The sequence below is a fragment of the Pristiophorus japonicus genome, chromosome 5 (genome assembly GCF_044704955.1).
Source record: "Pristiophorus japonicus isolate sPriJap1 chromosome 5, sPriJap1.hap1, whole genome shotgun sequence".
Classification (NCBI taxonomy): Eukaryota; Metazoa; Chordata; class Chondrichthyes; family Pristiophoridae; genus Pristiophorus; species Pristiophorus japonicus.
In genome coordinates this window covers 114,520,366-114,547,718 of record NC_091981.1, presented here as the reverse complement: position 1 = coordinate 114,547,718, position 27,353 = coordinate 114,520,366, and the positions used below count along the sequence as shown (strand labels likewise).

Genomic DNA, 27,353 nt, shown 5'->3' with positions numbered 1-27,353 from the left:
GAGCAGATCTCAAGTGAGGATATATTTTTTTAAATGCTCAGAAAATTGCAATTGTAAAAAAATAAAAATGATTGTTTCCTGCTGCACTTGCATCAGGTCACAATGCTGCGAGACCCGTCCAAACGAGCGGAATTGGAGGATACTCACATTTGAGAGTTGGTGCTGGGCTAGTTTTGTGGGTGGAGATTTGTTTGGACAGAGGGTTTAATGGACAGACATAACAGATTTGAGGAAACCTGGGTGTATTGTAGCTGCGCGTGTAATTCACGCCCAAAATTCTGCGATCTTTTAAGCTACGTAATTTGTTTACACCCAGATTACGAGTATATCTGGTTGCAAATGGAGAGGAAACTCTCGGTCGGTGTGCATAATGGTAGACAGCAGTGTTGACAACTATTGCTTGGCGACATCATCCCATGTAGGAAATGCAATACATACCTGGATCTTGGATTTCTCCGAACTACCTAAATCACCTTCCAATATCATGTGCAAGAAAACAAGTGACAATATTACATTGCTGTTGTTTAACAATCTCCATTTGAAAGCAGTCCCGCTAGGATCTATAGAATGTTTGAGGGGATGTGAATATGAGCATCTTGCCTCTACCAGCAAATTGGTCATCAACCAACACTACTGCTACTTCCAATCATTCAGGCCGCGATCTTTCAAACCGGGTCGTGAGCGAGGCGGGCGACTTCGACTGCGTGCTGAAACCTCACTCCTGGTTGCAGCCCACTCTATCCAAGTGATTTTGTGTGACTGGGGCTTGTTTTGCCTGCCCTGCGAAGTTCCCAGCCAATTAAAAGGAAGCGGGTTTGATGACGCATCATCAGCCGGTTTCCTTAAAGGGACCATGCCCACATACATTTTGACTGTTGTGCTGTCAGTATTCTGCAGCATTGATTTGCTGCAAATACAGACAAGCACTGCACAAAGGTGCACGGCTGCACCCAGGCTCTCCCATCACTCCCTCCAGATGCTTATGGAGGGAGTCACAGCACGTAGGGAGGTTCTCTACCCTTCCAAAGGGCGGAAGTGACCTCCCCAGGACTTCAACGCAGTCTGGTTGCATGTTGTACAGAAGGGCACAAGCAGTAGCGCAAACCTTTCAATGATCTCAGTGGATCATAAAATGTTACTACAAAACTACACTCAATCTCATCCTGCTGTGCCACTCATCACATCCCCATCACTCTGCCTTCCCTACCCTGCTCCTGCACGTCCTTACTTACACCAACTTACGTTGCACCTCCACCCATCCCTCGCTCTCTATCTACATTATCACATCCCCATCTCACTAGCCACCCCTCACGCTTACCCTCATCCTTGTCCAATCATACCAACTAACACCACACCAGGGTAGGCACTTGGGTGTTATCGCCAATGTGATGTAAAGTTTCTGCTAATGTGTTGTCAAACATTGAAATCTTTATTTCAGCACTTTGCCTCTTGGACAGCTCTGCGCCTTTGGAAGTGGCTTAGTGAGTTGCAGTGAATGGTGAGACATAACGGTAGCCCCCCTCCCCATTGGTGAAAAATGCAAAAGGAATGGCTTTGGCATTGTAGAGATGCTTTATGGAGCTGGTGTGGGATATTGCCATCCTGGCGCATCATGTGGCAGCCTGGGTGTGCAGCGTCAACTGAAGTAAATCTGGCCATAGTGAGGCCATTCTTGGTGCCCGTGCAGCAATGTGCTCGGGGGGCTAATGCCCTGTGTCCTGTGTAGCATCAGGTGATTGCAGAGAAGTTTGGTGTTGTTGTTGGTGATGCTGGTGTTCATAGTGATGTTGGTGTTGGGGCTGATCGTGATGGGATTCTGATGACCACGGTGAAATTTTTTTGAAGGGTACCAATGCTGATAGAAGCAATCTATCAGTGGTGAGAGATTCAACTGGATGGGGAACACTTCAAATCTCCATAAAGCTGAAAAGCGTGTTCCAAATCCTGAAGGCTCCAGCTTCTAAGATTGGAAATTGAACAGCTGTGAAATGGTAGCTTTTATACCACTTCTGCAGTTGTCAACTAGTCAAACCAATCCAGAGTTGTTGAGAATCCGACATAGTTCCAAAGGTGATCCCGAGGGATGGGAACCTCATAAAACCTGGTAAAATGGTTAGGACTTGGTAAAATGCTTCTTAAATAGCTTTAAGCAGCTTCTTAACTATCTCAATTGCCTGACACGCCACTTAGTGCCGGGTCTGCAAACCACAGGCAGAGCACCCAGACTCACTTCCAAAGTTGTACCTCGATGTAATGAGGCAAGTCTAAGAAGTGCCTACTGCCCTGCCCTCACAGAGCAAAATGTCATAGGTAAGATGTGAACATGTGTGGGGCAAAAACCTAACCTTCATTGTTGGAGATAGTCATTGCCTGGCACTGGTGTGGTGCCAATGTTACTTGCCACTTATCAGCCCAAGCCTGAATGTCATCCAGGTCTTGCTGCATGCTCCATTATCTGAGGAGTAGCAAATGGAACTGAACACTGTGCAATCATCAGTGAACATCCTCACTTCTGAACTTTTGATAGAAGGAAGGTCATTGATGAAGCAGCTGAAGATGGTTGCGCCTAGGACACTGCCCTGAGGAACTCCTGTAGCAATGTCCTGGGGCTGAGATGATTGACCTCCAACAACCACAACCATCTTTCTGTGCTAGGTATGACTCTAGTCAGTCGAGAGTTTTCCCCCTGATTCCCATTGACTTCAATTTTACTAGCGATCCTTGATATCGCACTTGGTCAAATGCTGCCTTGATGTTAAGGGCAGTCACTCTCACCTCACCTCTGGAATTCAGTTCTTTTGTCCATGTTTGGACCAAGGCTGTAATGAGATCTGGAGCTACGTGTACCTGGCAGAACTCAAACTAAGCATCAGTGAGCAGACTTTTGGTGGGGTAAGTGCCGCTTGATACTTTCCACACTTTTCTGATGATTGAGAATAGACTGATGGGACAATAATTGGCCGGATTGGATTTGTCCTGCTTTTTGTGGACAGGACATTCCTGGACAGTTTTCCACATTGTAGATGCCAGTGTTGTAGCTGCACTGGAACAGCTTGGCTAGAGGCGCCACTTGTTTTAGAGCAGAAGTCTTCAGCACGATAGCCAGGACATTGTCGGGGCCCAATTTTTCCACAGAATGGATATGGGAGTTACATTTGACTGCCGTGTTTTAAATGAAAGTGGGTTCACGCAGGTTTAACATTTTCTTTACAGCCATATACTGAGACTCAGGCCTAGAAATTAGAACCTACAAAACATGAGAAACATAACCAAAAACAACGCACTTCACATTTATAAATCGCAATTTCCTGATAACGCTGCACAGATAAATTAGACCCCCGTTCGGCCTTCTGCAGATCTTATCACCTGAAATAGCGTGTTGCGAGGTAAGTTCTGTGCTGCGCTTATTTAAATCAGGCAGCACCAAAATAACAGTGTTGCCTGCGCTCTTTTTACAGGCAGGTGTTAAATCTACCGTGGGTCAAGGTTATCAAATTTCTAGGCCAAGGAGTTTATTTATTAGTCAGTCAGGCTTTGAAGATGTGTATAAAAGCTAGACAGACTAGATTGTAGAATATCATGGCTCATGGTGAGACAATAAGAGTCAATCAACTTATCTTAGACTCATTAGTAGAGATTTGCATGAGTCCGTGCCCAGCCAAATTGCTGCATAAGGGAAACTGCCCCAACTTTCTTCCATTCATTTAAATAGAAGGAAAATCAGTTGGGTTCCTTTTCAGGCGTGTGCTCTGACTCATTCAATCTTATGATATATTCAAAAATGGTAAAAATAAATGAAATAAAAGCAACCAGAGCAAAGCTCCACCAAATAATTCTTTTTTTTTAAGTAAAGGCAAATTTTGATGACACACCACACCACCACCTAGTCGTTTTAAACATCAGCAGCAGTCAGAGGCCAGTAAGTAGCACATTACTTACATAGTAAGTAGAACGAGAAGGCGCGATAACAAATAATGCGATTATCTTCAAATTACTAATATTACCGTAACAGCAAGAAATCTTCAAATGTTCATATTTACATAAATCACTTACGAAACACACAAGTTGAAAGAGTTAACAAAAGGTAAAAGTGCATTGCTTATTGTACAAACCTGATAAAATGGATCCCTCATTATTAACCTCAGACAGATTAATACCCGGAGAAAATTAGCAGGCGGAACTCGGTCCACCCACTCTCTGTAACAGAAAAGATACCATAACCAGTTACAAATTCAACTGCAGGTGTTATGTTAACAAGGCATTTTCAATGTACATGAGAAAACAATTCGAATTTATAAATTCATTATCAGAGGGCGTAACAGATTTCTGACCATTTGCCAATCAATACCAAGTTTTCTTTTTCCTACTGCTGCATAGTTTATAGATTGGAATAAATATTCTTGCTACATTTCTTGCAAGAAAAATTGCTAAGGTTTGAAAACAAGCAAACCATTTTGAACCTTCCCCTCCACCCTCCCCTCATGCTCTCCACTGATCTCCCTTGTCTGGAAAATTATTTTGGGCATTTGCAGGTCATCAACAGTTTTTTCTGCCCATAAGCTCATCAATGAAATGGATTTGATACAAAGTTTCCTCTTACTCTGTTCTAAACCCTGGCCCCCCCCCATCCCTGCATGAAATCAACATTCACACACTTAATGCCACGCTCAACGCCATGCGATACCACATGCACGCTCTCTACCTCTCTCTTCGCAGCACCGACTCACTATCTCAAAGTTGTCCTAGTCCACAGTACCAATTCATCCTTCGCCTCATCTGGTGCTTTAACAAAACTTTTTTTCTTCCTTTCATGTGTCAAGGTTTTGCAAGCTTCAACAATTCTTGGACACCAACACCCCTCTGGATCCTTTGTTCCCTTCACTTTCCTCTGACCCCCTTCCCTCCTTCCAATCTCACCCTTTGCCATGCTTTCTCTATCCTCTCTGACCCCGAACGATCAGTCCTCAGCAAAGGCCTCAGCTTCATCACCTTAATGAATATTGAGCTCGGCACTACGCTAATATCTTCTTCCGTCACCTTTGCCTCTGCGCCAATTTCTCTGGCCAGGAGACTTCCCCCGCACAGCGGATCCTTTCTCCCATCTTCAGAATTCTCGTTCCATCTGGACCTCCTCCTTCTTACCCTCTTTTGATCTTTTCATTGGGAACTGCTGCCGAATGTCACCTGTCTCAATTTCTTTGCTCCCCTCACTCACTCGAACCTACTTCCTTCTGAACATGCAGCATTCCATTCTCTCAGATCCAACCCTAATATTGTCATTAAACCAGTTGACCAGTTGTTGTTTGGCGAACCAACCTGTACCTTGCAGAGGCTGAACGTCAACTCTATGATATACATCAAACCTCCCCCAGACCATGACCCCACCACCAAACATCAAGCCACCAATTCCCGTACTGTCACTGACCTCATATCCTCTGGCGATCTTCCCTCCATGGCCTCCAACCTCAGTCCCCCATCCCTGCACAGACTGTTTCTACCTCCTTCCAAAGATACACAAACAGAATTGCCTTGATATAACCATCATTTCAGCTAGTTCTTGCCCCTCATCTTGTACAGTTTCTTCTCACCTACATTTGTGACTCTTCCGACGCCCGGCGCCACTTTAACAGTTTTCAGTTTCCTGGCCTCAACAGTCTCCTCTTCACTATGGACGTCCAATTCCTCTACATCTCCATCCCCCAACAGGACTGCCTGAGGGCCCTCCATTTCTTCCTAGAACAGAGATCCAACCAGTTCCCATCCACCACCACCTTCCTCCACCTAGCGGAACTTGTTCTCACATTGCACAACTTCTCCTTTGACTCCATTCACTTCCTCCAAATAAAAGGAATCCATATGGGTTCAAGCTATGTCTGCCTTTTTTTGGGCTATGTGGAACATTCTTTATTCCAGTCTTACTCAGGTCCCCTCCTTCACCTCTTTTTCCAGTACATTGATGACTGTATTGGTGCTGCTTCCTGCTCTTGCCTCGAACTAGAAAACTGCATCAACTTAGCCTCCAACTTCCAACCTTCCCTCACCTTCACAGGTCCATCTCCGACTCTTCCCTTCCCTTCCTCAACTTCTCCATCTCCATTTCGGCGATAGACTTTTGACCAATATCCACTATAAACCCACTGACTCTCAGCTACCTTGACTAAACTTCCTCCCACTCTGCTTGCTGTAAGGATTCTATTCCATTCTCCCAGTTTCTATGTCTCCGTCGCATCTGTTCTGATGATGCCAAATTCCATACAAGTGCTTCCAATAATCCTCAACTGAGGATTCCCCTCCAGCGTGGTTGACAGGACCCTCGACCATGTCCATCCCATTTCCTGCACTTCGGCTCACATCCATCCCCCTTCCTCCCAAAACGACAATAGGACTACCCTGGACCTCACCTTCCAACTCACCAGCCTCCACATTCAACAGATCATCCTCCACCATCTCCAGCGTGATCATCATCATGTCCTATCTTGTCACTCTTCCCCTGGAGGACAATGTGGAAGGATTCGCAGGCTGATTAACAGTCTGACAGGCCGCAACGTGAACACTCCTTTCATGGCCATAACTAGCCAATAGGGTGGTTAGTCCTATACAGCGGAGGGTTATAAGGGCTCCCACAACCCATACAATGAGCAGTGGGTCACCCACACCCACTGGACACAAGTACCCCACTGGTTGTTAACCCAAGTGTTGCATCTTCTGTGCTTGCACCGTTCAGGGCCTCGAACACTCCTTCCAGATGAAACAGCAATTTACTTGTTCTTCGTTCAAGTTAGTATATTGTAATCATTGCTCACAATGTGGTCTCCTCCATTCAGTCCACAAGCATGACCCCAAGATTCTGGTCCCTTGCCATTTTAATTCTCCATCTCACTCCGACCTCTCTGTCCTCGGTCTCCTACATTGTTCCATTGAAGCTCAAAGTAAGCTCGAGTTACAGCACGTCATCTTTCAATTAAGCACTTTACAGCCTTCCTGACTCAACACTGAAGTCAACAATTTCAAATCATAACCTCTGCCCCCATTTTTACAGACAGCGGCTATTGGTAATGATTCTGCTATTCCCATTTACAACTCCTCTCGACACTTTACTTGTCCCATTACCATCCCCTTTTGCCTGCACCATCATCCCTTTTGTCATTTATTCTCTCCTGTCTTCCACCCTATCACAGAGCTTCTCTTTTATTCTTTCCTCTCCTCCCCCTTTTCTTGCCTCTTTACTTACTTAAAATCTGTTATATCTCTAACTTTTTCCAGTTCTGATGAAAGGTTGTCAACTTAAAACATTAATTTGTTTCTCTCGCCACAGATGCTGCCTGACCTGCTTAGTACTTCCAGCATTTTCTAGTTTTATTTTGCATTTGTGCCCCTGAATAGCATTGTCAATTTAGTAGCAACTGTGCCGAGCTTGTCCAAAATCATTTCACTTAGGTTTGTTACCACCAGCTGCGAGAGAAGACTTTTAATTTTGTGGTGTAAGCTATTTATCTGTGATACGGGTACAACTTTAAGTTATAAAATGTCAGAAAGACCAAGGCAAGATAGTATTAAGAAATTAAGAAATTGAGAAATTGTTGGCCTGAATAGCTTTGAATCAGGAATAACTCCCAGCCTGTAAGGATAAAAGGCAGGGAAATAGTTCAGTTGGAAAGAGGAAGGAACTGAGAGTAAGAATTTCATAGAATCATAGAATGGTTGCAGCACAGAAGAATTCCATTTGGCACATTGAGCCCATGCCAACTCTCAGCTAGTCCCACTCCCCTGCCCTTTCCCCGTAGCCCTGCAATTTTTTTTTCCTTCAGATACTTATCCAACTCCCTTTTGAAAGATAATATTGAGTCTGCCTCTACCACCCTTTCAGGCAGTGCATTCCAGATCTTAACCACTCGCTGTGTGAAATTGTTTTTCCTTACGTTGTCTTTGGATCTTTTGCCAATTACCTCAAAACTGTGCCCTCTGGTTCTCGACCCTTCTACCAATAGGAAGAGTTTCTCTCTATCTACTCTGTCCAGCCCCCTCATGATTTTGAATATCTCTGTCAAATCTCCTCTCAATCTTCTCGGCTCCAAGGAGAACAACTCCAGCTTCTCTAGGATGGAGCGTAATCTGTAAGATGGAGAATAATTTGTAGGATGCAAAGTAATCTGTTACTGTCTTGTTCGTTGCTGCACTTAAAGATACAACTGCCGTGGGTGAATAAACTTCTTGTTTTAAGTTTTAGTCTGCATGTCTAATTGGCCACTGGGTCCTCACCGTGCTTCAGCTCGTTACACATGGTGTTAGGAGCAATGTTCCTTTTAAGCTGTGCGCCCGCACGACCGCGCAATGCTCTGAATGTCGTGCGCACTGGCCCACCGGCTTTTAAATGGAATTTTGAATGGGTCGCGCAGCCTGTTAAAGGGGCTGCACAGCGCCAAAAAAAATTAGAGCGAACATTGGTCAGGAGTATGATTTTGGCACTCTGAGAAAGGCCAAGACACACCACCATGGAAGAAATGCTGAGAGCGTGCATGCAGGCCACATTGGCACAACAGGAGCAGATTAACAAGAATCTAGAACTCCAAGAAGAAACAAATTAGATTATTATGGTGAAAATGGAAAGAAATGAGGCCAAGATCCAGAATATGATGAGAGGATCCAATGGGACAGACCCGCAGCCTTATTTGGTATTTCAAAAGATGAGAGTTGTACCTTCTGGTTTACAAGTGATGTGTCAAGCAAAAAATGTGGCCAAAAGAATATTTTTTTTGTTGGAAATGCCCAAAAGGCAAACTTCGACTTGGACCCGATGAATGCTCAACACTGAATTCATAGCGAGGGGATTTGAGTACAGGGGCAGGGAGGTGTTGCTACAGTTGTACAGGGCCTTGGTGAGGCCACACCTGGAGTATTGTGTACAGTTTTGGTCTCCTAACCTGAGGAAGAACATTCTTGCTATTGAGGGAGTGCAGCAAAGGTTCACCAGACTGATTCCCGGGATGGCGGGACTGACCTATCAAGAAAGACTGGATCAACTGGGCTTGTATTCACTGGAGTTCAGAAGAGTGAGAGAGGACCTCATAGAAATGTTTAAAATTCTGATGGGTTCAGGCAGGTTAGACGCAGGAAGAATGTTCCCAATGTTGGGGAAGTCCAGAACCAGGGGTCACAGTCTAAGGATAAGGGGTAAGCCATTTAGGACCGAGATGAGGAGAAACTTCTTCACCCAGAGAGTGGTGAACCTGTGGAATTCTCTACCACAGAAAGTTGTTGAGGCCAATTCACTAAATATATTCAAAAAGGAATTAGATGAAGTCCTTACTACTAGGGGGATCAAGGGGTATGGCGAGAAAGCAGGAATGGGGTACTGAAGTTGCATGTTCAGCCATGAACTCATTGAATGGCGGTACAGGCTAGAAGTGCCAAATGGCCTACTCCTGCACCTATTTTCTATGTTTCTATGTTTCTATGTAAGGAGAAAATCTTGGCCCGTAATGGAGTAACCTCCATGGTAAGAGTCCAGGCCTGGGCCTATGTGGTGGGGAAACCCTCCCAAGATCACAGATGTATGACCTGATACACCTGGCCCAGCAATGGTTGCAGCCAAAAACAAATCACCCAGCGAGGATTATGGAGCTGGTCGTCATGGACTGGTTCATTCGAGCACTACCCCTGAACACCAGGAAATGCGTCTGACAAGGAGAGACGGTGGACACCCAGGAGTTGGTGGCTGTAGTGGAGGAATTGGCTCACAATTGAGGAGACGTTCTCTCCAGGACTCTATGGTTCCTTTCTAGTCCGAAGAAATGCGGAGATCCTTGTAAAACTGGGGAGGATGCTGAAGTGCAGCAAGAAGCTGCGAAGGGACATTGTAACTTCTTTGATAACCAAGTTAAAAATGTTAATTGTGATAAGGTTGGGGCATTTTGCAAGACAATGTTCTGATCATGGGGAATCTATAGACTGTAGTCTGGGAACGCAGAACCCAGCCTCTGGGGAGGATTATTTGATTGGCATAGTGCAAACCGGGAGCCATGTGGAGGCCTCCAGTTGTTTTTTAAAGCCCAAAAAGTTAAACGGTAAAGAGGCCACTTCACTGACCGATGCCGGTACCACTGTGACCTTGGTAACTGCCAATCTGGTCCTACCTTCCCAGTTACTTCATGGGTCCAAAATGGGTGTGGTATTACCCCACTACTACAGTAACTTTAGAGTATGATGGGAAAAGTCAGGCCATTACCGTAGTTCCAGGCCACCCTCAACCGGTTATCCTCAGAAGGGATCTTCTGGAATTTGAAGCCATTGTTTAAAAACTAGGCTCAGAATAGACCTATGTCAGACACTGACACTAATGAGAGATTTGCTCAATTTTCCCTTGTGGACTCTGACCTATTTCAGGGAAGTGGGAAGAAACTAAAATCTAAAGGAGAGCGGAGGCGGGATAAAGCTCGGAGCTAGAGAACAGGTCATGACGATTTTAAATTATCTCGAGACCCCTTCCACAAATAGAGCACCACTGTCTGATATAGAGGGAGAATGGGAGAAGGGAAGACTCCCTCGAGGGGTTTCCCATGACATATTTCAAATAGGAACAGGCTAATGACCCGGCTTTTCAGAACGTGAAAACCAAAGTGACATCTGTTAATGGACACCTGGTAGAAAGTAAATTAAAAAGGTTTGGGCCTTACTTGAGAATAATTTGTTGTACAGGGTGGCCAGAGCACGTGGTCGAGGTAGAACAACTATTGGTTCCAAATCCCTTTCGATGGCTAGTATTAGATCTGGCCCATAAACACATGTTGGGCAGACAGCTTGGTAGAAAAACCCAGGAGAAAATCTTACACTTTTTTTTAGCCAGCGGTTTATAAACAAGTGCTATTGTAATTCCTGTCTAGAATGTCAATTGGCAGGACCTAAACCTCCTCTCCATGATCCGGTAGTCTGCCTACCCATAATCGAAGTACTCTTCGACTGAATTGCTATAGACCTGGTGGGGCCTTTGGAAAGGTCTGACAAGGGATGCCAGTATATTCTAATAATAGTTGATTATGCGACCAGGTATCCAGAGGCTACTCCCTTACGGACCATAGCATCAAAAAACTTGCCAATGAATTGGTAAGGGTATTTTTTCAGGGTAGAAATTCCAATAGAGACTCTGCCAGAAAAGGGAAGACCTGTGTGTGTTAAAGATTAAAGCCCCAAAATTGACCTCCCCAATTGGGGGCTAATATGTCTCTACTTATCTGTAAAATAACTCCACGAGGCCTTGTGCTGTGCTGGAACTGCTGTGATCTTAGTCTCTTTATTGTAATGGCAGAGTCCCTTCACCACATGGTGACCAGCCTTTTATACAGCTCCTGCCTGGGTCTTCCACAGTTGCACCCTCTAGTGGTACCAGCATAGTATATACACAGAGTATACATGTATGATAACATTCCCCCCCAAGCCTTTGATGCGAGTTAGTTACAGGTTGAGGCGATCCCTGGTTGATCGTCTGAGTGTCACTTCTGGCATGGGTGAGTTGGTCAGGCCACTGCTGTCTTGCAGCGCTGTTGGTCTGACTGAACTGTTGGAGATGGTGGGATCACCCTCGTGGTTGGCAGCTAGGTCTGTTGCTGATTGGGTGTGTGTGGGTGGATTGCTGAAGGAAAGGTCCTCTCCCGGTAGTTCCTGGTTACCTGTAAATTGCAATTTGGTCTGGTCCAAATGCTTTCTGCACGTTTGTCCATTAAGCAGTTTAACAAACAAACACTCTATTCCCCTCCTTGGCTAAAACAGTGCCAGTGACTCATTTAGGGCCATGACCGTGATTCAGCACAAAGACCAGGTCGTTTACAGTGATGTCGCGTGATACAGTCGCGCGATCATGGTACATGTTTTGCCGATAACGCCTGGTTTCCACCTGATCGTTAAGGTCAGGGTGGTCTAAGGAAAGCTTGGTTTTGAGTGTATGTTTCATTAGTAGCTCCGCAGGAGGGACCCCGGTAAGCGAGTGGAGTCGCGTCCTGTAATTGATCAGCACCCGGGATAGGCGGGTTTGTAAGGAGCCTTCCGTGTCGCGTTTCAAGCTCTGCTTTATGGTCTGGACTGCCCGCTCCGCTTGGCTGTAGGATGCGGGCTTGAACAGGGCAGACCTGACATGCTTGATGCCACTGCGGGTCATGAATTCATTGAATTCCAAGCTGGGTCCGAACAAATACTGGTGCATTTTTTTTTTACCCCACAGACACAGCCTCCTTCTCGACCATACTGTAGGGTCTTTCGGCCTTTGATAGACTTCTAGATACATATTCAACCGGTTGGAGTTTGCCCACTACATTTGCTTGCTGTAAAACACACCCGACACCATACGACGATGTGTCACATGCTAAAACTAGACGTTTACCTGGGTCATACAATACAAGCAACTTGTTCAAACACAGCAAGTTTCTGGCCTTTTTGAAGGTGGCCTCTTGATTTTGACCCCAAACCCAGTCGTCTCCCTTGCGTAGCAACTTGTGCAACGGTTCAAGCAAGGTGCTCAACCCTGGAAGAAAGTTACCAAAATAGTTGAGGAGTCCCACGAATGAGCGCAGCTCCATTACATTTCGTGGTCTGGGTGCATTCTTGATGGCCTCTGTCTTTGAGTCCGTGGGTCTGATGCCGTCTGCCGCAATCTTCTTCCCCAGGAATTCTACCTCTGGCGCTAGGAAGACACACTTGGATCGTTTAGGCCGGAGTCCGACTGTTTAGTCAACTTAAAACCTCTTGCAGGTTGTGCCGCGACCAGTGATTAGAATGTCATCCTGAAATACAACGGTGCGTGGAACCGATTTCAACAGACTCTCCATGTTCCTTTGGAAGATGGCTGCAGCTAAGCGGATCCTGAATGGGCACCTGTGATACAAAAACAGTCCCTTGTGTGTATTAATGCACGTTAATTTTTTCGACGACTCAGCCAGCTCCTGAGTCATGTAAGTGGAGGTTAGATCCAGCTTGGTGAACGCCTGTACCCCTGCTAATGTTGCAAAGAGATCATCGGCTTTGGGTAGCGGGTACTGGTCCTGTAATGAAACTCAGTTGATCGTTACCTTGTGGTCACCGCAGATTCTGACCGTGCCATCGCTCTTTCATACCGGAACAATCGGGCTGGCCCATTCGTTGAATTCGACTGGTGATATAATTCCCTGTCCAATTCGATCTCCACTTTCTCCCTCATCATGTAAGGGACCGCTCAAGCCTTGGGATGAACAGGCTGTGCCTCTGGGACCAAGTGGATCTGCACTTTGGCGCTTGTGAAGTTGTCGATGCCTGGTTCAAATAAGGATAAGAACTTGCTCAGCACTTGAGCACAGGAAGCATCGTCCACTGAAGATAGTGCTTTGACATCTTCCCAGTTCCACCGAATCTTCCCCATCCAGCTTCTGCCAAGCAGCGTTGGCCCGGTGCCTGGTACAACCCACAGTGGCAATTCGTGTATCCCTCCATCATAGGATACTTTTACGTTCGCACTGCCGATAACTGGGATCTGTTCCTTGGTGTAATTGCGCAGCTTTGTCTGAATCGGACTCAGTTTGGGTCTTTGTTCTTTGTTGCCCCACAGCCTCTCAAATGCCTTCTGGCTCATAAGTGACTGACTTGCCCCCGTGTCCAACTCCATGGAAACAGGAATGCCATTTTTCTTGACTTTCATCATCATGGGGGGACTTTTGGTAGTGAAGGTGTGCACCCCGTGCATTGCTTCCTCAGGCTGAGTCGCCTCTCTAGCTTGTACTTTATGATCCTTGCTGGATCGGAAACCTCCTGCCGACTCCTCTGCCACGTTTTGAGTCGCAGTTATTCTGCACATTCGTTGTGGGTGGCCCTTTTGGCCGCAGCCTTTGCACACAGTGTCTTAATCGACACAGACGGGCCTGATGGTTACATTTACACCCCTTGATGGACTCGGAGTCGGACTAATTCTTTGATCAACAGTTATTTTCTGCACAGTACTTGCCAGTGAGTTTTGACTCTGGGAGAATCTCAACGTTGAGGTCATGAACGCCTGGCTTAAGGTGATGGTCTGCTTCACGTCCCGTCCTGTCGCAAAATCGTCCCGCAAAACATTGTTGAGGAGTTCGCCAAATTCGCATGGTTCAGCGAGCCTTCTTCGGTCAGCGACATATTACGCTAAATTCTGGCCCTCGGTGCAGCAGTGTGTGTAGAAGCGATACATGGCCAGTGAAACCCGATTAAAGGCTTCACCCTCTGTAAACTTTTCTAAACTACCAACGGCAGCCATCTCTGCGTGTAAGTCCGTGATCTGTACTCGTCGACAGTAATATGTCTCTACTTATCTGTAGAATAACTCCACGAGGCCTAGTGCTGTGCTTGAACTGCCGTGACCTTAGTCTCTTTACTGTAACGACAGAGTCCCTTCACTGCGTGGTGACCAGCCTTTTATACAGCTCCTGCCTGGGCTTCCTACAGTTGCACCCTCTAGTGGTACCAACATAGTATATACACAGAGTATACATATATGACAGGGGCGGTAACTTTCCAGGGCTGGGACTTTCTCCTGGCATGTTCTTCTGCACTCCTCATTGAACCAGGGTTGGTTCCCTAGCTTGATGGTAATGGTAGAGTGAGAGATTTCCACGAGGTTACAAATTGTGGTGGAGTACAATTCTGCTGCTGATGGCCCACAGCCTCTCATGGATGCACGGTTTTAAGTTGTTGGATCTGTTCTGAATCTATCCCGTTCAGCGCGGTGTAAGTGATACACAACATGATGGAGAGTATCCTCAGTGTGAAGACGAACCTTCATCTCCACAAGGACGGTGCGGTGATCATTGCTATCTATGCTGTCATGGACAGATGCATCTGCGACAGGTAGATTGGTGAGGACAACGTCAAGTAGGTTTCTCCCTCGTGTTGGTTCTCTCACCACTTGTTGCAGACCCAGCCTGGCAGCTATGTTCTTTAGGACTCTGCCAGCTCGGTCAGTAGTGGTACTACCAAGCCACTCTTGGCGATGGACATTGAAATCCCCCACCCAGAGTACATTCTGTGCCCTTGCTACCCTCAGTGCTTCTTCCAAATGGTGTACAACATGGAGGAGTACTGACTCATCAGCAGAACGAGGGCAGAAGGTGGTAATCAGCAGGAAATTTCCTTGCCCATGCTTGACCAGAAGCCATGAGACTTCATGAGGTCCGGAGTCAATGTTGAGGACTCCCAAGACCATTCCCTCCCAACTGTATACCAATGTACTGCCGCCTTTAGTTCATCTGTCCTGTCGGTTGGACAAGACATACCGTTGGCTGGTGATGGAGTCGTCTGGGGCATTGCCTGAAAGGTATGATGGAGCACAGATGGGTCTGGTATTTTGTTTTGTATGTGTGAATATTCTGTCATTTTTACTTCAAAGACATCAGGAATTATACGTAGCTATCTCCGTTAACTCAATAGAATATCAACGATTGAACATTTTTTTTCAAACAATAAATAAACTCCTGCTTTTTTGCTCCAGCTGCAGATGATCGTTATAACTAACTCCTTTTTTGTGTTTTTTTTCTTTTTATTTTATTTAAGGTAATATATTTTTGAACCTGTAGTATCCAGAGAAAAATCTGGTGAATTATTTCAAATGTATCACTTCATATTCAGAATTCAGTGGTAATGTCTGCTGATCACATTTTGGTCATATCTGTATTTGCAATGAGGAAAATCAAAACCTGATACAGTATCATTATTTGCTTCACCCAAACAGTAAAATAGCTTTATTAAAAGAAAATGGAGAACAGTTACCCTATTGCATAATACAGCTCATGCAAGAACGAAAATAAAAATCCTTGGCAGCTGGATACACAACGCTGGCCACTGGCCGCTGATAATAGCCACGGCACCCAGATCACAAGTCTGTAGATTTACCAAATCACTAGTTATTTGCTTCTTGGTTTAGCATATTAATTGAATACATAATGCAGTTTACTTCAGCAAAATATATTGGGTTAAAGCTTTGCAAAAAGATACCTATACATTTCCACAATGGTTTAGCATAGGAATTCATAGCACAGGATTCATTCCTACCTGCACACAAGTCTCTGCTTTACCAGTGCAGTGAAAATCTCCAAAAAGAGTTTCTGATGAGGATGACAACTAAACTTTCTTTCATTCTTATAATTGACACTGCAGTGAAGGAATAGAAAGAAAAAAAATAAGAGGAAATAAACTCTCTCTCCAGCAAATCTGCCATTTTCAAACTTTATATTGGTAGTACCACTCTTAAAGAATGCTGCACAAAATTGAAGTAGCAAGGGAAGCATCCCTTTCTGTATAGTAGGTAATAACGAATTTGGCAACAAGATCTATTTTTTTGTCTGTGCAGTCAAAGAGCTAAATATTTAAGCTGCTTCAATGTAGTAATATTCCAGCCCTGTATTTATCACCATTTTGGAATATTTTGATGAGTGTGGCCAGTTCTGAGGGGAGTGGTAGCTCCTATAACCAGACTCTGTGCCTCGGATAATTCCCTTTTAATTATATTAAATTTAATCAAATTATTTTAAATTAAAATTATCCTCATAAGGGCAATGGAATAACCAGTTTAACTTACTTACAGAATAGGCTAGATTCACTGTTTTCCACTATGTTTGCTGAATATAAACAATAGCCTAGAATTCACCATCACGGGTAAGGTATCCATTTACAAATTCACCTTTAGGTGTTCAATAAGGTTACTGGATGAACATTTTCTATTCATCCAATTTTATGGTATGGTCCCAAGCAGAATCTCTGTATTCTGAATTAACAGCAGAGTACATACAAATCCAACCCCCCACCACCCCCCCCCCCCCCAAGTATCTTTTAAGTTACGCTCAAATTTCATCTCCCTCATTTTTCTCCAGTATGTTGTCTTACCAAGTCATGCACCTCTTCCAGCCAACCTCCTCCCAAGCTACCACAAGCACTGCTCAAGTGGACCACCAGGAGGTTCTCCTGCCTAATCACTCTCTCCCCCTCAGGGCAGCTGACTTTCATTTCATTTCATTTCATGCTCGACATTGATGCTAAACCTAGAATGCAGCAAAATACAGGAAAGTAAACTTCATCCTAGGACTTTGTGGTATTGTGCAACAGTGCTCCAGGATACTGTGGGACCATACGTGTGACTATTTCTCTTTTCATTTCTAATTATTTAGAACTTAGTGTATGGTACCCAATTGAGACAATTGACACCCACTGCATCAGTTTGATACAGACTGTGAGCCATGTCATTCCATAAACGGGGTCACATGTCTTTAATAGACATCTTCAATGCCTGCAGCCTGTGGCATTTTTTTTTTTAAACATTGTGAATTTGCTGTGTTTTAGAATAAAATGCAAAACATAACTCAATATCAAGAACTTTCCAGTGATGAAAAATGATCAAAAATCCTGAAACATGGTTGGCCTAACCACTATTAAATTAAAATTCTTCCTCTCAACTGTTAAGTAGGCAGTGAGGAGAGGCCATAAAGAAAGAAAGAAAGACAGACTTGGATTTATATAGCACCTTTCACGACCACCGGATGTCTCAAAGCACTTTACAGCCAATTAAGTACTTTTGGAGTGTAGTCACTGTTGTAATGTGGGAAACGCAGCAGCCAATTTGTGCACAAGCAAGCTCCCACAAACAGCAATATGATAATGACCAGATAATCTGTTTTTGTTATGTTGATTGAGGGATAAATATTGGCCAGGACACGGGGGATAACTCCCCTGCTCTTCTTCGAAATAGTGCCATGGGGTCTTTTACGTCCACCTGAGAGAGCAGACTGTGCCTCGGTTTAACGTCTCATCCGAAAGATGCATCTCCAACAGTGCAGCACTCCCTCAGCACTGCACTGGAGTGTCAGCCTAGATGTATGTGCTCAAGTCCCTTGAGGGGGACTTGAATTCTGAACTTTCTGACTCAGCGGCGAATGTGCTACCCACTGAGCTAGTGCTGACACACTCCTGAGGAGTCGAGGCAAGATACAGGAATGACATATGAAGCAAAAAATATTGGCTTAAATGATAAGAGGATGAAGGAAAACATTAGGAGTCGATAGGGTTAGTGAACAGGCACTAATAAAGGAGCTGAGTAGGAGAGTGAGGGGCAACAGACATAGAGCAGCACAAGATAGCTGTCACGAATTGGGAGATACCGAAGGAGGGGATGGGCAGATGAGCATAAAAGGTAAAGCAGCAGCAAAGGGTAAGGTAATGTGCCTTGTGAAGGGGAACAAATCAGTGACTGGTGGAAAGGCAAATAAGTCTGGAAATACTATTGTCAACAGGAAGCATGGGGAAATAAAACAAGATCAACAAGCAGAAAAGACAGTAAATGGAACAAGGATAAGAAAGACAGAGTACCAAACAGGGGAAAGAAAAGATGAAGATGGGATATGCAGACAATTGAAAAATGAGAGATGTGCATGAACATCATCAGCAAAGTGACGGAAGGGGTCATCGACAGTGCTATCAAGCGCATCAATAACCTGGTCACTGATGCTCAGTTTGGGTTCCACTCGGCTCCAGACCTCATTACAGCCTTGGTCGAAACATGAACAGAAGATCTGAATTCCAGAGGCGAGGTGAGAGTGACTGCCCTTGACATCAAGGCAGCATTTGACCGACTGTGGCATCAAGGAGCCTGAGTAAAATTGGAGTCAATGGGAATCAGGGGAAAATCTCCAGTGGCTTGAGTCATACCTAGCACAAAGGAAGATGGTTGTGGTTGTTGGAGGCTAATCATCACAGCCCCAGGACACACTTGCCGACCCTGGCATTGAAGTCACCGAGGAGGACCAGCTTGTCATCCACAGGGACGAGGGACAGGGATTTTGAGAGGTTGGAGTAGAAACCCGCTTTGGTCTCATCTGTTGCATCGAGTGTTGGGGCGTACACACTGATGACTGTGGCACATTGATTGGGCGAGTCAAAGAGTCATGAGGCATTCATTAACCCCGCAAGGGGAGTCTTTGAGGCGGTCGACCAGCTCATTTTTGATGGCGAAGCCGACTCCGTGGAGGCGGTGTTCTTCCTCTGGTTTCCCTTTCCAGAAGAAGGTGTAACCTCCAGCTTGTTCCTTGAGCTGGCCTTCCCCTGCCTGCTGGGTTTCGCTTAGGGCGGCGATGTCGATATCAAAGCGTCTAAGCTCCTGGGCAACTATGGCAGTGCAGCCCTCTCGTGAGGCATGATTGGCAGAGAGGGGGTAGGGAGAGCCAACTCCAGTGGTACCCTACTCCTGACAAAATATCTAGAACATGAACGTCATCACCAACACCTTGTTCCGCCTGAGGAACAAATACAAGGCATCGTGGCAACACCCTCGCTCCAAACACTGGCACCTGCTCGACTATGTCATCATCCGAGCTAGGGATCGCAAGGATGTGCGCATCACCTGTGCCATGACAGGAGCTGACGACTGGTGGATGGACCACCGCCTAATCCGATGCATCATTATCCACATAGCCCCAAAGCGGAGGGGGCAGCAGAAGCAGTGGCGCAAAAAAGTCAATCCCGGGCACTTAAAGACCCAGCTAAGAGAGCCCTATCCAGTCAGCACCTCACAGCTAACCTGGCGTGCCTTGACGACCCCGAGACGCAGAATGCCCACAGCACTTGTCTGCCCTCCAGGCCTCCATAACCAGTGCCTGCCAAGAAATGCTCGGTCACTCGTCCAGGAAACACCAGGATTGGTTTGATGAGAATGATCAGGAGATCCAAGAACTAATAGATCGCAAATGCAGGGCATTTTTGAGCCTTAAGCAACAACCCAACTCCAGAGCAGCAAAGCAACATTATAGACGGCTCAAGGCTGAGGTCCAACAAAAAACCCGGGACCTAAAGAACAGGTAGTGAATGGAGAAAGCACAGAAGACACAGCAGCTGGCCGACAGCCATGATGTGCAAGGATTCTTCATCGCAGTCAAGGCCTCCTACGGCCCAAACACTCAAGGACCCACCCCACTGCTGGCCAAGAATGGGTAAACACTCATCAAGGACACCGAGGCAGTCAGGGCCCAGTGGAAGGAGCACTTTGAAGATCTCCTCAACCGAGACTCTGCCTTTGACTCGAGTGTTCTCGACTCCATCCCGCAGCATGGTACTCGCCACCACTTCAGTAAAACCCCAACATTGCACGAGGTAGGAAAAGCCATAAGGTAGCTTAAGAACAACAAGGCTTCAGGAGCGGATGGAATCCCTGCTGAGGCACTGAAGTATGGCGGAGAGGCATTACTGGCACAAATACATAACCTCATCTGAAGGGAGGAGAGCATGCCGGGAGATCTCAGAGATGCAGTGATCGTGACCATCTTTAAAAAAGGGGACAAGTCCAACTGCAGCAACTACAGAGGAATCTATCTCCCTGTTATCAGCCACTGGGAAGGTCGTCGCCAGCGTCCTCCTCAACCATCTTCTCCCAGTGGCCAAGGAGCTCCTCCCGGAGTCACAGTGCGGATTTCATCCCATATGGGGCACAACGGACATGATCTTTGCAGCGCGACAGCAGCAGGAAAAATGCAGGGAACAGCACCAGCCCTTATACATGGCCTTCTTCGACCTTACAAAGGCCTCTGACACTGTTAACCGCGAGAGTCTATGGAGCGTCCTCCTCCGCTTCGGATGCCCCCAAAAGTTCATCAACATCCTCAGTCTGCTCCACGACGATATGCAGGCCGTGATCCTTACCAACGGATCCATTACAGACCCAATCCATGTCCGGACCGGGGTCAAACAGGGCTGCGTCATCGCCCCAACCCTCTTCTCAATCTTCCTCGCCATCATGCTCCACCTCACAGTCGACAAGCTCCCCGCTGGAGTGGAACTAAACTACAGAACCAGTGGGAAGCTGTTCAACCTATCTCAAGATAAACTGGAATAAAGGTCATGCATCTGGTCCAAGTTTTTCAGAATACATCCAGGAATGCTTCCTAGAGCAGTATCAGGGATCATAGCGGAGTCAATTTTTGTTCTCAGCATTTTTAAATGATTTGGACTTCGGTATAATGAGCACAAACTCAAAAGTTATTGACAACACGCATGTTGGAGGTTTGGCAAAGTGAGGACGAATATTAAAAAAAAAAAAATCAGGAAGACAGCGACAAATTATTTGAATGAGCAGGCAATTTAATGTGGATAAGTGTGAGGAGAAACAAGTTAGAATACGGTGTGTAATTTGGGGAGCCCCAATATAGAAAGGATGACAAAACCATAGAGAGCATAAAGCATAGATTGATGATACTGGGGATGGGAAACTATAGTTATGAGGAAGGACTTGAGATAGTAACAGTTTCAGGCTGTTAGTCCATCAAGCCCACCCATCCACAGTATTCCCTTGGTGCATTTCTAATAATCCTAAATCCTACTTGATGACAAGAACCTATCTAAATTCTTCTTGAAAACAATTAACGTTTCTTCTTTCACTAACTTTTCTGATAATCTGTTCCATATACCTTTTAGTAAAAAAGTTCCTTCTGCATTTGTTATTTTCTTTTGTTGTCCCTAATTTGCAAATATGACCCCTAGTGCTTAAATTCTCTACACGGCAGAAAAGCTTACTTGGATCCAATTTGTCCAAACCCATCAGAATTGTAAGCACTTCTATTATATCCCCTCTCAGTCATCTCTTTTCTGGGTAGTAAGTTTTTCTCAAACATCATTCCCTTAAGATCTGAAATCAATCAAGACTGGGACCATTTCCATTGTAGTAGAGAAGACCAAGGAGATTTAAGAGAGGTGTTTCTTCCATAATTAGGAAGAGTTTTGATAGAATGAATGAGGAAAGGTTATTTCCTCTGATTGGAGAATCAGTCATGAGGGAGTCATAGATTTAAAATGGTCACTAAGAGAGTGAGGAGCGAGATGAAAAGCAATTTCTCCAGGGAGTGTTGGAGCATGAAATGTTTTGCCGCAGAGAGTGAGGGAGACTACTGCATCTTTTATGGGAAAACTGGATAAGTATTTGAAGCAGAGGCAGATAAAGAGCAATGTGAAGAGAGTGATACAGCGGGATTTGTTTTGGATTGCTCTAGCTTAGAGCCATCACAGACACGATGGGCCAAATTTGCTCTCCTTCTGTACTGCAAACTTTTATGGTTCGATGGAGTGTCCACTGCAAATGCAATTGATTATGCACAATGTATGGCCATAACTAAAACCATTGTTCAACCTTTGTGCTGGCAGTTAAGTTATAAATCTCATGCTGTATACAAGCACAATTTAAAAGCCAGTCTGAAAAACAAACGTTAGCACAATTCAAGTATTATGTAGGTATGAGGGGTGAGTTGGTGAAGATAGATTGGGAAACTAGATTAAAAGTTTTGACGGTAGATAAGCAATGGCAAACATATAAAGAAATTCAGAATTCGCAACGAATATACATTCCCCGAAGGAATAAAAATCCCACAGAAAAACTGGTCCAACCGTGGCTAACAAGAGAAGTTAAAGATAGAATTAGATTAAAAGGAAGAGGCTTATAATGTTGCCAAAAATATTAAGCCTGAGGATTGGGAGGATTTTAGAATTCAGCAAAAAAAAAACAAGAAATTGATAAAGAAAATAGAATACGAGAGCAAACTAGCAAGAGACATAAAAACAGATTGCAAGAGCTTCTATAGGTATGTAAAAAGGAAGAGATTAGTGAAAGTAAACATGGGTCCCTTACAGGTGGAGACAGGAGAATTGATAATGGGGAATAAGGAGACATTGGGCTAGATTTGCGCCGACTTTGCAACCGGGTTTTCGCTGCGATTCGACCCTCCGCGGCAAAAACCTGGCCGGCGGGATCCTCGGGCACCTTTTAGCAGTGGGGAGAGGTGCACCGATGTGAAACGATGTGCAATGCCGCAGATTGCGTACCATTGTACTCTCTGCACTCTCCACCACGTCCAGAATACCAACCGTGTCAAACCTGTCAGTGCAGCCCTGCCAGCAGCAGTAAATATAAAGAACTGCAAAAAAGGCAAGTTAAAAGTTTTTATTTTTTAATTATTTTTCAGCAATTTAGTAGGTAAGGGTTTTGTGAATGTTTTGTGCAATTTTTTTTCCCCCTCCCAAGGTTTCTCTCGCAGCGCTACTGGCCTTGGACTAAAGTTGCCAAAACTCGCAGTTTGCGCCGCAAATCCTCATGCAATGCCAACTTTACTGACGCGCGTATGTAAAGGCCGAAAGTTAGGCCTAAAAACGTCGCGCAACAAAAACGGTAATTTTGACATAAAACTACCACTTGCCGAAAACCGAAAATCCAGCCCATTAAACGAATACTTTGTATCGGTGAAGACACACAAAAAAAATTCCGGAAATAGTGGAGAACCAAGGGTCTAGTGAGAATGAGGAACTTAAAGAAATTAGTATTAGTAAAGAAATAGTATTGGAGAAATTGGTGGGACAAAATGCCAATAAGTCCCCTGGACTTGATGGCCTTCGTCCTAGAGTTTTAAAAGAGATGACCACAAAAATAGTTTTGATCTTCCATAATTCCCTAAATTTTTAGAATGTCCCCATGGATTGGAAGGTAGAAAATATAACCCCACTATTCAAGAACGGAAGGAGAACCTCACCATTCAAGAAAGGAAGGAGAGAGAAAAATGGGAACGAGAGGCCAGGTAGCCTGACATCAGTAGCAGTGAAAATACTAGAATCTATTATTAGGGACATGGTAACAGGGCACTAGGAAAATCATAATATGATTGGTCAGTGTCAACATAGATTTGAGAAAGGGAAATCGTATTTGACAAATCTGTTTTGAGGTTGTAACTAGCAGGGTAGACAATGGGGAACCAGTGGATGTAGTGTATTTGGATTTTCAGAACGCATTCGATAAGGTGCCATGGTAGAGGTTATTACACAAAATTAGTGCTCGTGGGATTCAGGGTAATATATGAGCATGGATTGATTAACGGACAGAAAACTGTTATGTATCTGTAAAGCATGCACTCCCATGTTTCACCACCAGGGAGCTCACCCCCTGAAGTCCCAAGGGATCCCAGCATCCCTTGAGAGCACTGTATATAAGCCAGCCGCTAAGGCCTATTCCTCACTCTGGAGTGCCTTATTAAAGACTGAGGTCATTGTTACTTTAACCTCCCTGTGTGCAGCCTCATCTCTGTTAGGAACACAATAACTGGCGACGAGAATACGAATCCAACGCAAAGATGCAGCAAACTGTGGGCATCCTGAAGAAGTTCTCGGAGGGTGAGGACTGGGAAGCCGATGTCGAACGGTTAGACCAGTACTTTGTAGCCAACGAGCTGGGCGGAGAAGGAAGCGCTGCAAAAAGGAGAGCGGTCCTCCTCACAGTCTGCGGGGCACCGACCTACAGCCTCATGAAGAATCTTCTGGCTCCGATGAAACCCACAGATAAGTCGTATGAGGAGCTGTGTACACTGGGCCGGGAGCATCTTAACCCGAGGGAGAGCATGCTGATGGCGAGGTATCGGTTTTACACGTGCCAGCGATCTGAAGGTCAGGAAGTGGCGAGCTACGTCGCCGAGCTAAGGCGACTTGCAGGACAATGTGAGTTTGATGGCTACCTGGAGCAAATGCTCAGAGACTTTTTTCTACTGCGCAGTGCCACGAGACCAGCCTACAAAAACTTCGACCCTCAGTAAGGCCATTGCGATAGCATAGGCATTTATGTCCACCAGTGATAACACCAAACAAATCTCTCAGCACACAAGTGCTAGCAATGTTCATAAATTAACGGGAACCGTGTTTGCAAGCAGAAATGTAAAGGGCAGAAACCACGAGTCTGCAACTGCCAGCATGCCTCAGGTGACCCAGATAACTCAGAGTCCCCAACAAAGGATGAATGCAAAGCAATTCACATCTTGTTGGTGTTGTGGAGGCTTCCATTCAGCCTATTCATGCCGCTTCAAAGGGTATGTTTGCAAGAGCTGTGGAACAATGGGGCACCTCCAACGAGCCTGCAAACGAGCTGCAAGCTCTGCAAAACCTGCGAACCACCACGTGGCAGAGGAAGATCGGTCCATGGTGGATCAAAGCAATTTCGAGCCTCAGAGAGGAGGCAGATGCTGAAGTACACGGGGTGCACACATTTTCGACGAAATGTCCACCTATAATGCTAAACGTAAAATTGAATGGCTTACCCGTAGCCATGGAAATGGACACTGGCGCCAGCCAATCCATCATGAATAAAAAGGTGTTTGAGAGACTGTGGTGCAACAAGGCATTCAGACCAGCCCTGAGCCCCATCCACACAAAACTGAGAACCTACACCAAAGAGCTTATCACTGTCCTGGGCAGCGCCATAGTGAAGGTCACCTACGAAGGCACGGTGCATGAACTGCCACTCTGGATTGTCCCGGGCGATGGCCCCACGCTGTTTGGAAGGAGCTGGCTGGGCAAAATCCGCTGGAACTGGGGTGACATTCGAGCGCTATCACATATCGATGAGCCCACATGTACCCAGGTTCTTAACAAATTTCCAGCCCTTTTTGAGCCAGGCATTGGAAACTTTTCCGGGGCATAGGTGTGGATCCACTTGGTCCCAGAGGCACGACCCATTCACCACAAGGTGAGAGCGGTACCTCACATGATGAGGAGAGAGTGGAAATCGAGCTGGACAGGCTGCAACGCGAGGGCATCATCTCGCCAGTGGAATTCAGCGAGTGGGCCAGCCCGATTGTTCCAGAACTCAAAAGTGATGGCACGGTCAGGATTTGCGGCGATTATAAAGTAATTATGAATCGTTTCGCGCTACAGGACCAATACCCGCTACCTAAGGCAGACAACCTATTTGCGACGCTGGCAGGAGGCAAGACGTTCACCAAGCTCGACCCAACTTCGGCCTACATGACGCAGGCGCTGGAGGAGTCTTCGAAGGGACATGCACATGCACAAGGGACTGTTCATCTACAACAGATGCCCGTTTGGAATTAGGTCAGCTGCAGCGATCTTCCAGAGAAACATGGAGAGCCTACTCAAGTCGGTACCACACACGGTGGTCTTTCAGGATGATATATTGGTCACGGGTCGGGACACCGCCGAGCACCTACAAAACCTGGAGAAGGTCCTCCAGCGACTGGATCGGGTAGGGCTGCGGGTGAAGAGGTCGAAATGCGTCTGCATGGCAACAGAAGTGGAGTTTTTGGGGAGAAGGATCGCGGCGGTCGGCATTCAGCCCACAGACGCCAAAACAGAGGCTTTCAGGAACGCGCCCAGGTCACAGAACGTCACGGAGCTGCGGTCGTTCCTGGGACTCCTCAACTATTTTGGTAACTTCCTACCCGGGTTAAGCACCCTTTTAGAGCCCCTACATGTGTTATTGCGCAAAGGTGAGAACTGGGTATGGAGTAAAAACCAAGTAATTGCTTTTGAGAAAGCCAAAAACATTTTATGCTCCAACAAGCTGCTTGTATTGTATAACCCGTGTAAAAGACTTGTGCTAGCATGTGACGCGTCGTCGTACGGAGTCGGGTGTGTATTATAACAAGCTAACGTTCCTGGATGTTGCAAACTGTCACCTATGCTTCCAGGAGCTTGTCTAAGGCTGAGAGGGCCTACAGCATGATTGCAAAAGAGGTATTAGAGTGTGTGTTCGGGGTAAAGAAAATGCATCAGTACCTGTTTGGCCTCAAATTTGAGCTGGAAACCGATCACAAGCCCCTCACATTCCTGTTCGCTGAAAACAAGGGGATAAATACTAATGCCTCAGCCCGCATACAAAGGTGGGCATCGCGCTATCAGCGTATAACTGTACCATCTGCCACAGGCCAGGCACCGAGAACTGTGCAGATGCTCTCAGTCGGCCACCATTGCCCACCACGGGGGTGGAAATGGCGCAGCCTGCAAACTTGTTGATGGTGGCACAGCCCGCAGACTTGTTGATGGTCATGGAAGCATTTGAAAACGATAAATCACCTGTCACGGCCCGCCAGATAAGGACTTGGATCAGCCAAGAGCCTCTGCTATCCCTAGTAAAAAACTGTGTACTGCATGGGAGCTGGGCCAGCATCCCCATTGAAAGGCAAGAGCTAATCAAGCCGTTCCAGTGGCGAAAGGACGAGCTGTCCATTCAGGCAGATTGCTTGTTGTGGAGTAACCGTGTAGTGCTACCCAAAAAGGGCAGGGAGAAGTTCATCTCGGATCTCCACAGCACATACCCGGGTATAGTAATGATAAAAGCGATAGCCAGAACCCACGTGTGGTGGCCCGGTATCGACTCTGACATAGAGTCCTGTGTATGGCAATGCAGCGTATATGCTCAGTTGAGCAATGCGCCTAGAGAAGCACCACTAAATTTGTGGTCGAGGATCCATATCGACGATGCGGGCCCGTTTCTCGGTAAAATGTTCCTGGTGGTGGTGGATGCTTTTTCAAAATGGATTGAATGTGAAATAATGTCGGGAAGCACCGCC

At 45.8% G+C, this 27,353-nt stretch overlaps 1 protein-coding gene across 6 annotated transcripts in view; it reads right to left on the bottom strand.

Moving 5' to 3' along the window:
• Positions 1-27,353, bottom strand: part of nek10 (NIMA-related kinase 10) — a 436,136-nt gene that overhangs the window by 329,713 nt on the left and 79,070 nt on the right. For all 6 annotated transcript variants that reach the window (XM_070880873.1, XM_070880874.1, XM_070880876.1 and 3 more), the window contains exons 5-6: positions 16,036-16,134; positions 4,113-4,197 (exon numbers count right to left, since the gene is read on the bottom strand). In XM_070880873.1, coding sequence (XP_070736974.1) covers positions 4,113-4,197; positions 16,036-16,134 — 184 coding nt within the window. The remainder of the gene's footprint in view (positions 1-4,112; positions 4,198-16,035; positions 16,135-27,353) is intronic.